Source organism: Rhinatrema bivittatum, chromosome 9 (genome assembly GCF_901001135.1).
Source record: "Rhinatrema bivittatum chromosome 9, aRhiBiv1.1, whole genome shotgun sequence".
Taxonomy (NCBI): domain Eukaryota; kingdom Metazoa; phylum Chordata; class Amphibia; order Gymnophiona; family Rhinatrematidae; genus Rhinatrema; species Rhinatrema bivittatum.
In genome coordinates, this window is record NC_042623.1 from 30724035 (window position 1) to 30738710 (window position 14676).

The 14676-nt window shown below is 45.6% G+C and overlaps 2 protein-coding genes across 2 annotated transcripts; one reads left to right on the plus strand and one right to left on the minus strand.

Moving 5' to 3' along the window:
* Nucleotides 1–305: 305 nt before the first annotated feature.
* LOC115098606 (tubulin alpha-8 chain-like) lies at nt 306–6120 on the minus strand. The gene is made up of 4 exons (XM_029615315.1): nt 5975–6120; nt 4954–5176; nt 2839–2987; nt 306–1467 (listed from the first exon to the last, which is right to left on the minus strand). Exons 1-4 carry the CDS (start codon nt 5975–5977, stop codon nt 493–495), a joined length of 1350 nt encoding a protein of 449 aa, XP_029471175.1. The 5' UTR covers nt 5978–6120; the 3' UTR covers nt 306–492.
* Nucleotides 6121–6718: 598 nt separating this feature from the next.
* On the plus strand, nt 6719–13062 carry LOC115098607 (tubulin alpha-1C chain-like). Its single transcript, XM_029615316.1, has 4 exons — nt 6719–6874; nt 7795–8017; nt 10641–10789; nt 11888–13062. Exons 1-4 carry the CDS (start codon nt 6872–6874, stop codon nt 12860–12862), a joined length of 1350 nt encoding a protein of 449 aa, XP_029471176.1. The 5' UTR covers nt 6719–6871; the 3' UTR covers nt 12863–13062.
* Nucleotides 13063–14676: the final 1614 nt, after the last annotated feature.

Below are 14676 nucleotides of genomic sequence, written 5' to 3' on the forward strand. Positions count from 1 at the left end.
AAAAGGTAAGAAAAGTGGCATAAGTGAATGAGCTGGAAGATGGGATGAAGGAAGAGCCACAAGCTGTGTAGACAGAGCTCAGGAGGTAGCAGTACTATGGTGCAAACAGCATGCATGGACTGACTTCTAAAGAGAGCTGCTACTGCACTGGGAAACAGCAGCGGCACAGCCAACTCCCACTGTGCTGGTGCAAATTTGATTAGAGAATAGCTGGTAAGGGACAGATGTGTGCTGTCAGGAGGCACAAGAACCATTTAAGATTTGTATTCCCTACCAGACGATATAAAATGAAGAAAAGACAAATATGCAGTTCCAGCTTTTATTAAGCTTTTTCTCCATTACACAGACTTTACATAGCAGAAGCATTATACATTCTACATGTGGGATGACCATGAGTGAAGAGTTTTCTGGATCCCAATCACTGAGAACAGATGTGCTTTGGAGCAAGTATAACAAATATAATTTAAGGTAATTCCACAAGAGCTGTAACATTCAATATTCCTCATCGTCATCTGTGCCTTCTGCTGACTCTCTCCCAACTTCTTCATAATCCTTCTCCAGAGCGGCCAAGTCTTCCCTAGCCTCCGAGAACTCCCCCTCCTCCATCCCCTCCCCCACGTACCAGTGCACAAAGGCTCTTTTGGAGTACATCAGATCAAACTTGTGATCCAGCCGTGCCCAGGCTTCCGCTATGGCCGTGGTATTGCTCAACATGCAGACCGCACGTTGGACCTTAGCCAGGTCTCCTCCCGGCACCACTGTGGGAGGCTGGTAGTTTATGCCCACCTTAAATCCAGTGGGACACCAGTCCACAAACTGGATCGACCTCTTGGTTTTAATTGCGGCTATGGCAGCATTGACATCCTTGGGCACCACATCGCCACGATACAGCAAGCAACATGCCATGTACTTACCACGTCTAGGGTCACATTTTACCATCTGGTTTGCGAAATCAAAGCAAGCATTAGTGATTTCTGATACAGAGAGCTGCTCATGGTAAGCCTTCTCTGCAGAGATAATTGGAGAGTAAGTGACTAAAGGGAAGTGGATTCTGGGATAGGGCACCAAGTTAGTTTGGAATTCAGTAAGGTCAACATTTAAGGCACCATCAAACCTCAGAGAAGCGGTAATGGACGACACTATCTGTGCTATTAGTCTGTTCAGATTGGTGTAGGAGGGCCGCTCAATATCCAGGTTACGTTGACAAAGGTCATAAATTGCCTCATTGTCCACCATGAATGCACAGTCTGAATGTTCCAGAGTGGTGTGAGTGGTCAGAATGGAATTGTAGGGTTCTACCACAGCCGTGGAGATCCTTGGGGCCGGGTATATCGAGAACTCCAGCTTAGACTTCTTGCCATAGTCTACTGAAAGTCGTTCCATCAATAGGGAGGTGAACCCTGAGCCTGTTCCTCCTCCAAAACTGTGGAAGACCAGGAAACCTTGAAGGCCGCTGCATTGATCAGCCTGCAAGAAGAGACATGAATAGTTACTAGTGCACAATAGTTTTCTGGCTGGTTATTACTATTAGTCATTTCCTCAGACAGACAAACCCAGACTGTACAGCTATAGAGTCTCTGCTCCATGGAGCTTACAATCTAGTTGAACCAGACTAGACAAAAAAAGTTCCTTAACCTGTCCTGGGGGACTCCCAGACAGTCAAGTTTTCAGGACATCCACAATAAATATTTATGAGATATAATTTGCATTTTAGAGAGGCAGTGCATGCAAATTTCTCATGCATATTCATTGTGGATGTCCTGTAAACCTGACTGGCTAGGGGTCCCTCAGGACAGGTTTGGGAACCTCTGCACTAGGCAATTGTCTAATTAACACTAAACAGTAAAACATTTTTAAACAAGAGGGCCAAGATCAGAAGAGGCCATTTTGGAATTAAAAGCAATTTTGAGACAGGACTTTTACATGGCTAGAAAGATCAAGATCAGTGACTGAGCAATTGGACATTTACTGGCCAAATAGTGCTTACAGGAGTAGGGGATAGATGTTTGAATGACAAGAAATATTCAGTGAATTCTTATCTGATTAGCTGGAAGATCTGAATGCAGGATTCAATAAGTTGACAGTTTGCTTTCACCTCATGAAACTCCATTCCCCCCCCCCCCCCCCCAAAGCAGCCTGAAAAGTTACATTTGCTTTCAGGGGGTCAAGTCCCAAGAATGATTCCTCCATGCATCCTGTGTAGAAACTTGCATTTTCAGCATCCCCCAAATCTACAGCTGGTTCTCCCTTCATCTCATTGGAGATCAAAATTCCCCACCAATGAAAGAGCATTAAGGGAAACCTCTTTAAAAAGCTCCTCTGTGGGCTTTACTTTAGAAGCTTCATGGGCACAGAAAATTAATGTAATGCCCAGTGTGAACATCGCTCCTCTCCACAGCATCAAGAGCCAAGAGGAGGAGATCTAGCCCTGTAGCACACAAGATTATCCTCAGCCCCACTTGTGCCACAGTACTATTTGTATGCCATGGGGTGCTTTTTCCATAGGCCTTTGTTAAGATAAAATAGTATGTAATGCAGGTGGGTTTGCCAAATTTGCCTTTATGTACTCTTAGGCAACTGAAAAGCCACTTGCTTTCAGATTTTCAGAAAGTTACACATAGTAGACCTGCCACCAACTTGGTCATTTGACAGTGTGCCTGTATTTTTTTTTTTTTTTTTGCAGTTAAACTTACTGAAAAAGTAAAGTTTATTCACAGCTGTGCATTGCCCGAAGTCTCCTTCTGCTGCTGAGGGAGACTTGCAAACCCCGTCTCAGCACCCCTAGCCTATCACTTCCCTGTTAATATGGAACTGGGGGAGGGTAAGTATCCAATTTACCATTTTACGGATCCTGTCCAAGACCGAATCAACTATTTCCTTCCCAATGCTGTAGTGGCCTCGGGCATAGTTGTTGGCTGCATCTTCCTTGCCTGTAATGAGCTGCTCTGGGTGGAAGAGGGTGCGGTAGGTCCCAGTTCGGATCTCATCTGTGAAAGTTGTGCATTACATTTAGTATTCAATAGGCTAACGTCAAACCTGTCGAGATATACATAACAATTGAGACATGGGGCTTCCCACTAAAGCATAACCAGGGAAAGTGGCCATTTCCACTCCCAATTATAGTCCATTTTAACACAAGCTGAACAGTGGTAAAGACAGTGCACCTCCAACGGTTATGGAGCTTCCGAGCTCCATGTTCTGTGTGTAAATTCAGGCCTTAAGTTTCTAGGCTTGTGCCTTGAACAATGATTTGGAGGGCAGGTGACAAATGCTCCATGTCGTCCCCACCCCCAATCATGCAATTCTGCACCGTGGAAAGCACTCCACCTGCTGATACTGCCTCATCCCCATGAATGTCAGCTCCAGAGCAGTCCTCAAGCTGCAGCAAGCCTGGGGAATAAAATCTGAGCTTCCCTATGCTCATTGTGCTATTAAGCATCAGTAGTTGAACAGAGGATTACTAAATACTTGTCGAGGTTCAGGTCAGCATTACTGTCAATGGTCCTGATGACAAACCACAGTGCAGCACCATGAAACCAGAAGCTGCCAATAGCGGTCATTTTCAGTGAAGTTACTACCATGAATAGTTATCTTTACACTACTGAATTTCTGGATGCAGACTTGGGAATTCACAGCTTCTTGTTTTATGGCCACCCTCAAGTGAAAGGGAGGCCAGGATGCAGTGGAAGGGAATGATTTGAGTGGGACCGTACACTGCTCAGCATTCTCTTAGGCTTCAAGCAAGGATTCTCAGGCTAGCAAAATGCACAAGTGCATGCTAGGAGCTCAGAGCCTGCAGGATACTAAGATATCAGCAGTCAGCAAGGGGGTGGGGAGTGGTCCCTGCCAACAATGAGGCACACTGAGTGTGTTATGTGCGTGCCAGTACTATTGTAAGTGAGGATAAGTTCAGAATGAGACAACAGTGGGGGAAGGCACCTACTATGATTGTGTTAGTTCTATGGCGCAGGAATCCAAGAAGCTGCATGGGATTCCTACCTTAGATGATTTTTCAGGGACAAAAGCCATTGCACAGGCATTCTCCTTAGCATGCACGTTTCTGAAGCTCCCCTTTGTCATCACCTCTAGACATCCAGCCCTAAGACTTCCTTGCATCAATCCCAGATCCTAATCCAGCACTCTCTCAAGACCTTTCTTATAGAGACACAGGAAGGTAGCAAGATCTTGACTGGTCACCATCTTGATTAATATGGGAGTGAAATTTAAAAAAAAAAAAAAAAGTGTCTACTCCACTTCCCCCCACCCCAGCAGTTTAAAACATTTATATTTAAAATCATAACAGATAACCTCCTCACACACACACACACCAATATAGCATCTGACGAGTGGAAGCGAATACCTAGCCTGTAAGACTGTATGCCTCAGTGAGCAGGAAGGTTATCAAAGCATTTGTACACTTTTTTTCACACGATGTGTGGCGCTCCATCCCCCTCCCCTGAGACCTCTCCACAGAAAATGCTCTCCCAGTAGCTTCCAGCCTGCCAATCTTCCGGGAGATTCTCTGCCGAGGATCTTAACCAGCTAATAAGCAACTGGAGGCGAAGGGCAGCATTAAGCCAGGCAGACAGGTCGTTCTGAACCAAGTCATGAAGGATAGTTAAAGTTTCAGACTGTAGTAGTCCATATGAAATCGGTAGCTGAGAAGCGTGATCTCCTGAGCTGTGCAATCCAGGGAACTGTTAAGGCTCCTAGAAGTTCTTGGTTTGTCCTTGTGAAGGCCACTTGGTCTATTTCTTGTAGAAGACTGGGTACACTCCTGGCCTATGATTAAAGATGTTTTTTTTTTTTGTAGCAGGAAGATCAAAGCGCAATATTCTTAGGGAGACACTAAGAGCACCCACTTAATCAGGCAGGAACCCAGAGTCAGAATCCATGCTCAGCCCGAGGGGGGCGGCTTATTTTGGATATAAAGTGCTGACGTGTCAACCTTACCTATCACCGTTTCTTCCAGGTCCACGAACACCGCTCTGGGCACGTGCTTCCCCGATCCGGTCTCACTGAAGAACGTCCCAAAGGAGGAATCCACTAGGCCAGATACGGTCTCCGTGGGAATGAGCCCGTCCGGCTGGATTCTGTGCTCCAGGCAGTACAGCTCCCAGCAGGCATTGCCCATCTGCACCCCTGCCTGGCCAACGTGTACAGAGATGCACTCCCTCTGTTTCAGGAGAGAGGAAAAGAAGGGCTCAGCGTACTCCAACATCTCAGCAAGACGCGCAGACAGCAAATACTAAGCCTTCCCGGGAGCTATTTTCAGCGCAGTATGCTGATGGGCACATGTGCCCTGGAATATAAAAGCTGGGAGTTTTTATACATTGTTCTGCTCTTAAAAATTCACTACCATAAAGTCATATTGGAAGGATTTCCCCACAAAGTGCCATTCACTTACTGTCCTGTAGTGCTTATTGTTAAAAGTAAGCTTAATGTTTACCGTGGAAAGCTACACAAGATACTTGATGGTTTAGGAGTACATTACATTTTAGAGTTATAGTAATGTATTTTTACATTCTCTCCACCTTAAGGCTAAAATATAAGAACAGCTTTTAGGATAAGTTTAGAGTTAACTCACTACAAAACGATAGGACAAATACAGCAAGACAGCACTATTTCACTAAAAAAAAAAAAAAAAAAAAAAAAAGCTTTAATGAAATAAACACTCTCTCAAAAGTGTTAGGGAGAATCACTTTTAATGTTTACTTTGATGATTATTAAAAATAATAATAATTGTGTAACTTTCTATGTTTTTGAACACCTGGAATCCAATTCCCCTCACCTAGATATTTAGATGGGGAAGGTAATTACAACTTATAACCCCTTTAACCTAGTCTAGGGATCTTAAACACACGCTCAGATATTTCTGAAGAACCCCTATCATACATTACTTACAAAATAGTTACCAGAAGAGAAAAACCTCAAAACCATTAAACTCAGTTTATACGGCTATACATAAACTCACCATTCTCACACAATTCTCTCACCAGATTAATAAACGCAAGGAACCGTCTCCCTCTGCTACTATTTAACAATGCAGAGCAAGGAGGGGAAGGCAGGAGGGTCAGGTGGGTCCATTTCCTGCCCTCCAAATGGGAAACCCACCCCAGCTGTGCCTAGAAGCCCCGAGCTGCTTTGCTTAAAGATGCAGTGCTGGCTGGACTGCTTCCAACAGGGGCTCTCAGCCTGGTCCTCGGGGCACCCGCAAGCGATGGACCTGTAAGAAACGGAAGCAGTGCATACAAATCCATCTCCGATAGCTGGGAAAAAAACAGGAATACGGCACAAACAGCTGAAGAGCGCAATCAGGGAAGGAAATGGAAACGGGGGACATGGCCATATAAAGCGCAGATATTAAACTTAAAAAAGTGTCAAGGATATTGGATGAGGAAAAAAAAAAAATAAAGGAGACCTAAGAATAAGACCCAAAGTCTCCACCATGGAGCAAAGAAACAAGCTGATATTTTTTTTAAGCCAGGGGTAGGCTTCTTCGGTCCTCTAGAGCCTCAAACAGGCCAGGTTTTCAGGATCTCCACAATGAATAGGCATGAGACAGCGCTGCGTGCACTGCGTCCATTGCTCTCAGAGCCATCTCCTGCCTGTTCATTGTGGATATCCTGACTGGCTCGGGGTGGCTGAGAGCCCCTGTTGGAAGCAGTCCAGCCAGCACTGCGTCTTTAAGCAAAGCAGCTCGGTGCTTCTGGGCACAGCTGGGGTGGGTTTCCCATTTGGAGGGCAGGAAATGGACCCACCTGACCCTCCTGCCTTCCCTCCTTGCTCTGCATTGTTAAATAGTGACAGAGGGAACAGGCTGTGTGGGCGCTGCTTGGGTTTATTGGTTTGAGGACAGATTTGTGCAAGAATGGTGAGGTTAAGCATAATGGTGTAACATGAGTTGTTTTTGTTCCTATTTCTGCTATTGATTGGTTTGCTAGTAACGTATCTAGGGGTTCTTCAGAGATGTTTGTATGCGCATTCAAGTTGTTGAGAACAAGTGTTCCTAGATCAGAATAAGAGGGGGTTATAAACTGAAATTATTCTCCCTATCCATGGAGAGCCAGATTCTCAGGTTGTTTTATTAGTGTTCAATAACCTTTAAAGCTGTAAAACTTTTAATAGTTTTCAAATTAATATTCTTAAAACTGATTCTCTAAGTCATTTGAAGCTTTAAAAACTTTAATCAACTAGCTAGTTTTTGTCTTGCTATATCTTTCGATCCTGTTGTCCTGTAGCTAGTTACTATCAAGCCTGTTCTTATTTTCTGGGTTGGAAGGAATATTAAAAAAGTGTAGGGTAGCTCTAAATCCAGCCCTGGTAGGAGGCATCGAAGAGACAAGCCCCTAGCTAGTTAGGAACAAGAGCTCCCAAAACGACAGATACTGCTGCTCTGTGTAATAGCTACTAAAAGTAGCTCTTAGTAGTAACGTTCACCTTCACTGGCTGCAATACCTCTATTTTTCTTAAAGATCGGTGGAGAAAAGTGTCCTGGTTTTTTTGTTTTTTTTTAAAGACTTTGTAGACTTCCACACGTGATAGGAGACCTGTATGGTGTCAGCTTGTCCTATAAAACAAAGAAAAGCTTACCCTTTAAAGATTCACTACCACAATGTATAAAAGCTCCAGCTTCTATATTCTAGGGTGAATGTGGCCATCTGAAAACGTTAGCTCCTGGGGAAGGATTAAAGTGTGCTGCCTGTTCCTGAGTTACCAGGCTCTTAAACCATACTGAGTAGCTTATGTTTTGTGTGTGTGTGGTTTTTTTCCCCCTTCCCTCTCCTGAAACAGAGGGAGTGCATCTCTGTACACGTTGGCCAGGCAGGTGTCCAGATGGGCAATGCCTGCTGGGAGCTGTACTGCCTGGAGCACAGAATCCAGCCGGACGGGATCATTCCTACTGAGAAAGCATACGGCACAGAGGATTCCTCCTTTGGGACTTTCTTCAGTGAGACCGGATCGGGAAAGCACGTGCCCAGAGCTGTCTTCATAGACCTAGAGGAAACTGTCATTGGTAATGTCAAACCTACAGGCTTTTTATACATCTTGGAAACAAAATAAGCCCCTTGGGTTGAGTATGTATTCTGACTTTGGGTTCATGACTGACTAATTGGCTCACTAAGTGAGTTTTGATCTTCCTACTGTAAACACCTTTAATCATATGCCAGCAGTATATTGTCTTATGAAAGAATAGACCAAATGGGCTTCACAAGAATAAACAAAACTTCTAGGAATCTTAACACTTCCCTATACAACAGCTCCCTCCTGTGAATCAAGATGGTGACAAGCCAAGACTTTGTTACATTCCTTTGTCTCTATCTAAGATAGGTCTGGGGAAGGTGTAGGTGAGTTTAGGGCTGGATTTCTAGAGATGGGGGTCCTGAAACGTGTGCATATTAAGGAGGTGGTGATAGTATCACCAGGAGCATTCCTGTGCAATGGGCTTATGTCCCTGAAATATCTAAGGTAGGATTCCCAAGCCATAGGACTAACATCAAAGCATAGCAAGTGCCTTTCTCCATTAGTACTAGCACACACAACACACTCAGTGTGCCTCATTGTTGACAGGGACCGCTCCCTATCCCCTTGCTGACCGCTGATATTTTAGTATCCTGCAGGCTCTGAGCTCCTAGCATGCACTTGTGCATTTTGCCAGCCTGACAATCCTCACTTGAAGCCTAGGAAAATGCTGAGCAGCGTACGGTCCCACTGGCAAATGCTGCTTGCACTGCATCCTGGCCTCCCTTTCACTTGAGGGTGGCCATAAAACAAAAGCTGTGAATTTTCATGTCTGCATTCAGCAATGTAAACATACTGACTCTTGGTGACAACTTCATTGCAAATGACCAATATTAAAAGCTGCTGGCTTCATGGTGCTGCACTGTGGTTTGTCATCAGGACCATTGACAGTAATGCTGACCTGAACAAAAGAAACCAGTATCTAGTATTTATTTATTTGGAGATTTTTATATACCGCGGTACGTAAAGGTCTACATCACCTCTGTTTACAGTAAACAATAACTTAGCACAAGGCTTTACAAGTAACCGGTTATACAGTAAGTGAACAATAAAAAGCAACAGGTTTTACATAAAACAGTTAATAGTATAGAGATGTGAATCGTGTCCTCGATCGTCTTAACGATCGATTTCGGCTGGGAGGGGGAGGGAATCGTATTGTTGCCGTTTGGGGGGGTAAAATATCGTGATATATCGTTAAAATCGTTAAAACCCGCTAAAACCCACCCCCGACCCTTTAAATTAAATCCCCCCCCCCAAATGACTTAAATTACCTGGTGGTCCAGCGGCGGTCCGGAACGGCAGCGGTCCGGAACGGGCTCCTGCTACTGAATCTTGTTGTCTTCGGCCGGCGCCATTTTCCAAAATGGCACCGAAAAATGGCGGCGGCCATAGACCAACAGGATTCGACGGCAGGAGGTCCTTCCGGACCCCCGCTGGACTTTTGGCAAGTCTTGTGGGGGTCAGGAGGCCCCCCCCAAGCTGGCCAAAAGTTCCTGGAGGTCCAGCGGGGGTCAGGGAGCGATTTCCCGCCGCAAATCGTTTTCCGTACGGAAAATGGCGCCGGCAGGAGATCGACTGCAGGAGGTCGTTCAGCGAGGGTTCCGGCGCCTCGCTGAACGACCTCCTGCAGTCGATCTCCTGCCGGCGCCATTTTCCGTTCGGAAAACGATTCGCGGCGGGAAATCGCTCCCTGACCCCCGCTGGACCTCCAGGAACTTTTGGCCAGCTTGGGGGGGGCCTCCTGACCCCCACAAGACTTGCCAAAAGTCCAGCGGGGGTCCGGAAGGACCTCCTGCCGTCGAATCCTGTTGGTCTATGGCCGCCGCCATTTTTCGGCGCCATTTTGGAAAATGGCGCCGGCCGAAGACAACAAGATTCAGTAGCAGGAGCCCGTTCCGGACCGCTGCCGTTCCGGACCCCCAGGTAATTTAAGTCATTTGGGGGGGGGGGTTCGGGAGGGTGGGGGATTTAATTTAAAGGGTCGGGGGTGGGTTTTAGCGGGTTTTAGTGTGCCGGCTCACGATTCTAACGATTTATAACGATAAATCGTTAGAATCTCTATTGTATTGTGTTCCATAACGGTTTAAGACGATATTAAAATTATCGGACGATAATTTTAATCGTCCTAAAACGATTCACATCCCTAGTTAATAGTAATGTAAACACTCAACTTCAACAGTAGGTAACAACTTTATACAGGAAAACTGATTTTCAAGTCCTTGCTTCTGCTAAAGAGTGCGGTGGGCATAGGGAAGTTCACAACTTCTGAGTGAGGGCTGTGGCTTATTGAGTGCAGGCTTATTCCCCATGCTTGCTGTAGCTTGAGGACGGCTGCTAGAGCTGAAATTCATGAAGGGGGGGGGGGGGGATGGAAAACTGCTGCTGCTGCCACCTGTATCTTTGTATAAGGCATAACTCTAATAGACCTGTAGGTAAATCCAGGCCTAACATTACTAGAACACTGATCATGGAGCTTCAGAACTTAGAGGTGCTCTCTTGTCTCTACTACTTTTCAGCTTCTTTTTATGACGTCTATAATTGGAAGTGTATGTTATGTATATCTTGACAGGTTTGACTTTAGCCTATTGAATACTAAATGTAACGCACAACTTTCACAGATGAGATCCGAACTGGGACCTACCGCACCCTCTTCCACCCAGAGCAGCTCATTACAGGCAAGGAAGACGCAGCCAACAATTATGCCCGAGGCCACTACACCATTGGGAAGGAAATAATCGATTCGGTCTTGGACAGGATCCGTAAAATGGTAAATAGGATGCTTGCACTCCCCCAGTTCCATATTGACGCAGAAGTGATACTGGTAGGGGTGCTGAGATGGGGTTTGTGGGTCCCTCTGGGTGCAGGAGGGAGTCCTTAGGCAATGCACATCTGTGAATAAATTTTACTTTTTCAGTTTTAAGTGGGGAAAAAAATACAGGCACATGGACAACCACTGTCAACTGAGCAAGCTTGTGGCATGTCTGTCACTTTCTGAAAGTGAGCAGCTTGTCAACTGGCTATTGAGTACATAGAGGTGAATTTAGCCAATCCACCTACATTACCAACTGCTCTATCCTGAAAAGGCACGAGTGGGGCGGAGGATTAGCTTGTGTGCTACAGGGCTAGATCTCCCCTTCTTGGCTCTCGATGCTGCAGAGGTGGTAACCGTGGCGGGGAGCGATGTTCACACTGGGCATGACACTAACTTTCTGTGCCCAGGAAGTTTCTAAAGTAAAGCCCACAAAAGAGGTTTCCCTTAATGCTCTTTCATTGGTGGGGCATTTTGATCTCCAGTGAAATGAAGGGAGAACCAGATGTAGAAACCTGCATCTCCCATATCTACACAGGATGTGTGGAGGAATTATTAATTCTTGGGACTTGATACCTCCTGCTCCCCCCAAAAAGCAAATGTAACTTTCCAGGCTGCTTTGATTGGTGGGGGGGGGGGGGGGGGATTGGAATTGAAGGTTAAAGCTGTCAGTTTATTGAATCCTGCATTCAAATCTTCCAACTAATCAGAATGTAATATTTCTTGATAAAGCATCTATCCCCTACTCCATAACCATTATTTAGTCAATGTCCCAGTTGCTCAATCGCTGATCTTGATGCACTGTACTTTCATGGCCATGTTAGTCCTCTATCTTGAGATTGCTTTTAGTTCCAAAATAAACACTTTTGCTCTTGGCCCTCTTGTTAATTTTAACATGTTTTGTTTAGTGATTATCTTGTGTCTCAACTAGATTATAATGTCCTGGAACAAACTCCTGTAGCTGCTCAGTGCTGCATATGTCTGGGTTTCTGTAGAAGACTTAATAGTATTGACTGGTTATTACTATTATACAATAGAAATGATCTCTTCTTGCAGGCTGATCAATGCAGCGGCCTTCAAGGTTTCCTGGTCTTCCACAGTTTTGGAGGAGGAACAGGCTCGGGGTTCACCTCCCTATTGATGGAACGACTTTCAGTAGACTATGGCAAGAAGTCTAAGCTGGAGTTCTCGATATACCCGGCCCCAAGGATCTCCACGGCTGTGGTAGAACCCTACAATTCCATTCTGACCACTCACACCACTCTGGAACATTCAGACTGTGCATTCATGGTGGACAATGAGGCAATTTATGACCTTTGTCAACGTAACCTGGATATTGAGCGGCCCTCCTACACCAATCTGAACAGACTAATAGCACAGATAGTGTCGTCCATTACCGCTTCTCTGAGGTTTGATGGTGCCTTAAATGTTGACCTTACTGAATTCCAAACTAACTTGGTGCCCTATCCCAGAATCCACTTCCCTTTAGTCACTTACTCTCCAATTATCTCTGCAGAGAAGGCTTACCATGAGCAGCTCTCTGTATCAGAAATCACTAATGCTTGCTTTGATTTCGCAAACCAGATGGTAAAATGTGACCCTAGACGTGGTAAGTACATGGCATGTTGCTTGCTGTATCGTGGCGATGTGGTGCCCAAGGATGTCAATGCTGCCATAGCCGCAATTAAAACCAAGAGGTCGATCCAGTTTGTGGACTGGTGTCCCACTGGATTTAAGGTGGGCATAAACTACCAGCCTCCCACAGTGGTGCCGGGAGGAGACCTGGCTAAGGTCCAACGTGCGGTCTGCATGTTGAGCAATACCACGGCCATAGCGGAAGCCTGGGCACGGCTGGATCACAAGTTTGATCTGATGTACTCCAAAAGAGCCTTTGTGCACTGGTACGTGGGGGAGGGGATGGAGGAGGGGGAGTTCTCGGAGGCTAGGGAAGACTTGGCCGCTCTGGAGAAGGATTATGAAGAAGTTGGGAGAGAGTCAGCAGAAGGCACAGATGACGATGAGGAATATTGAATGTTACAGCTCTTGTGGAATTACCTTAAATTATATTTGTTATACTTGCTCCAAAGCACATCTGTTCTCATTGGTTGTTGGGTGTATGGTGATTGGGATGCAGGAAACCTTTCACTCATGGTTGTTTCACTTGCATTATAAAATTTACATCTATGTAAATCCTGTTTATGGAGAAACTATTAATAAAAGCTGGAACTGCACATTCTTGTCTGACTTGTGTTCCCTATCATGCTTGTGCCTTCTGACAGTGCACAGCTGTTCTCTACTCCCGTTTGCACCCTCAGTGCAAGTCAGCTCTACCACTGCTATAGCCTGACAATGTCTAACTCTTTTTCCCAGTGCAGGAGTGACTCTAGTTTGGGAGGAGTCTGTCCATACATGTCTCTATCCTAGTACCACTACCATCCCCAGGCTTCTCAGCTTCTGTCGCTCTCCTTTCATCCCCATCTTCCAGCTCATTCAGCTATTGTACCTCCTTGTCTTCCCTACTGTCAGGACAGACTTTTTTTTTATATTAGGGGGGAGGTAGACCCAGTTGAGAAACATTGTAGTGGAGGATGGTGCTACAGGACCACACCCTGCCTGTGAGGACCTCTCCAAGCAACTCCCTCTGCCTACCTTAAAGGACTGGCCACAGCTATCTGGCCCACTCTCCCGTAAGTGATTCTGGGTCCAGGGCCCTTCCATGCTTCTGGCTGCTCTCCTCTTCTTAGGGTGGGCTGAAGGGAAGAGGCCCTTGGATGGAGGCAGGAAACCAGTTTTGCTTGTCAAACTGTTCCTGTTGCAGTGCTTCCTTCTCCTTGTACATAAGGAAACAGGCAGTCTGCCTCCTTTCCCAAACTAATGCATATGCTGTAAGTAGAAAGCACAGACAGAAAACCAGTCTCCACGGCAGAGATGGGGGGGGGGGGAAGCATTAAAACAAAAAACCACTGGCACTTTTCTTCTTCCTCAATCCTTCCCCTTTCATCTCCCACTATCAAACAGGCTGAGGCTGCTAGCCTTGCAGGTAAAGTAGATGCATTAGTTCTTTAGCTCATGTTTATGCCCATCAACATTGTTCACTGTTACTTGTATCACTCAATTTATTTCTACTATTTATTTTAGTTATTTTACGCCTTTTACGCTGTTTGATATGTTATTGATGTCTAATGTTCTTATGTTCAGAAACTCTGTTTAATGTTACGCCTTAACCGCGACTGTTTTGTTCAATGGAAACCAACCTGATATGATATTTGTATCGAATATCGGTATATAAAAATTCTAAATAAATAAATAGTCAGCATTCAAGCAATCATTAAAGACTAGACAGGCCTGTCGTGTTAGGCTTTCTCCTCCTCCCTTCCCCCCCCCCCCCCCCCCAGAGCGATACAGGTTGCTAGAAAAGCAGCAGCTATGGAGCAGGTGCTCCAGCTCTTTGCAGCAGCACCTGCAGAATGATTTGCTAAGTCCAATAGACCCACCTCAGTCACTGAGAGCAGGTGCTATGCAGACCCCTGTAACCAGCCCATCTCCCTCATCAACAATACTTACGACATCTGGAGAAGACTAGGATTTCCTGAAAAACTCAATTGGCAGATTGGCCAGAGGGTAGTGGGACGAGCTAGCTGGGAAATCTACTCCCTGGGAGTAGGCAATATGCCTTCTAAACCAATCTAGAAGGGAGGGCTGTGTATTTGGACGTCAAGACTGTGTCCTCCTCCTGAGAGCGGGGTTTGCCCCAGAAGCCTGCTGTCAGTGATTTCAATGGGGAACATATTCCACAGCTTCCAAGGATATCACTGTGAAGTGGGAAGACTTGGGTGGAGGTAGTC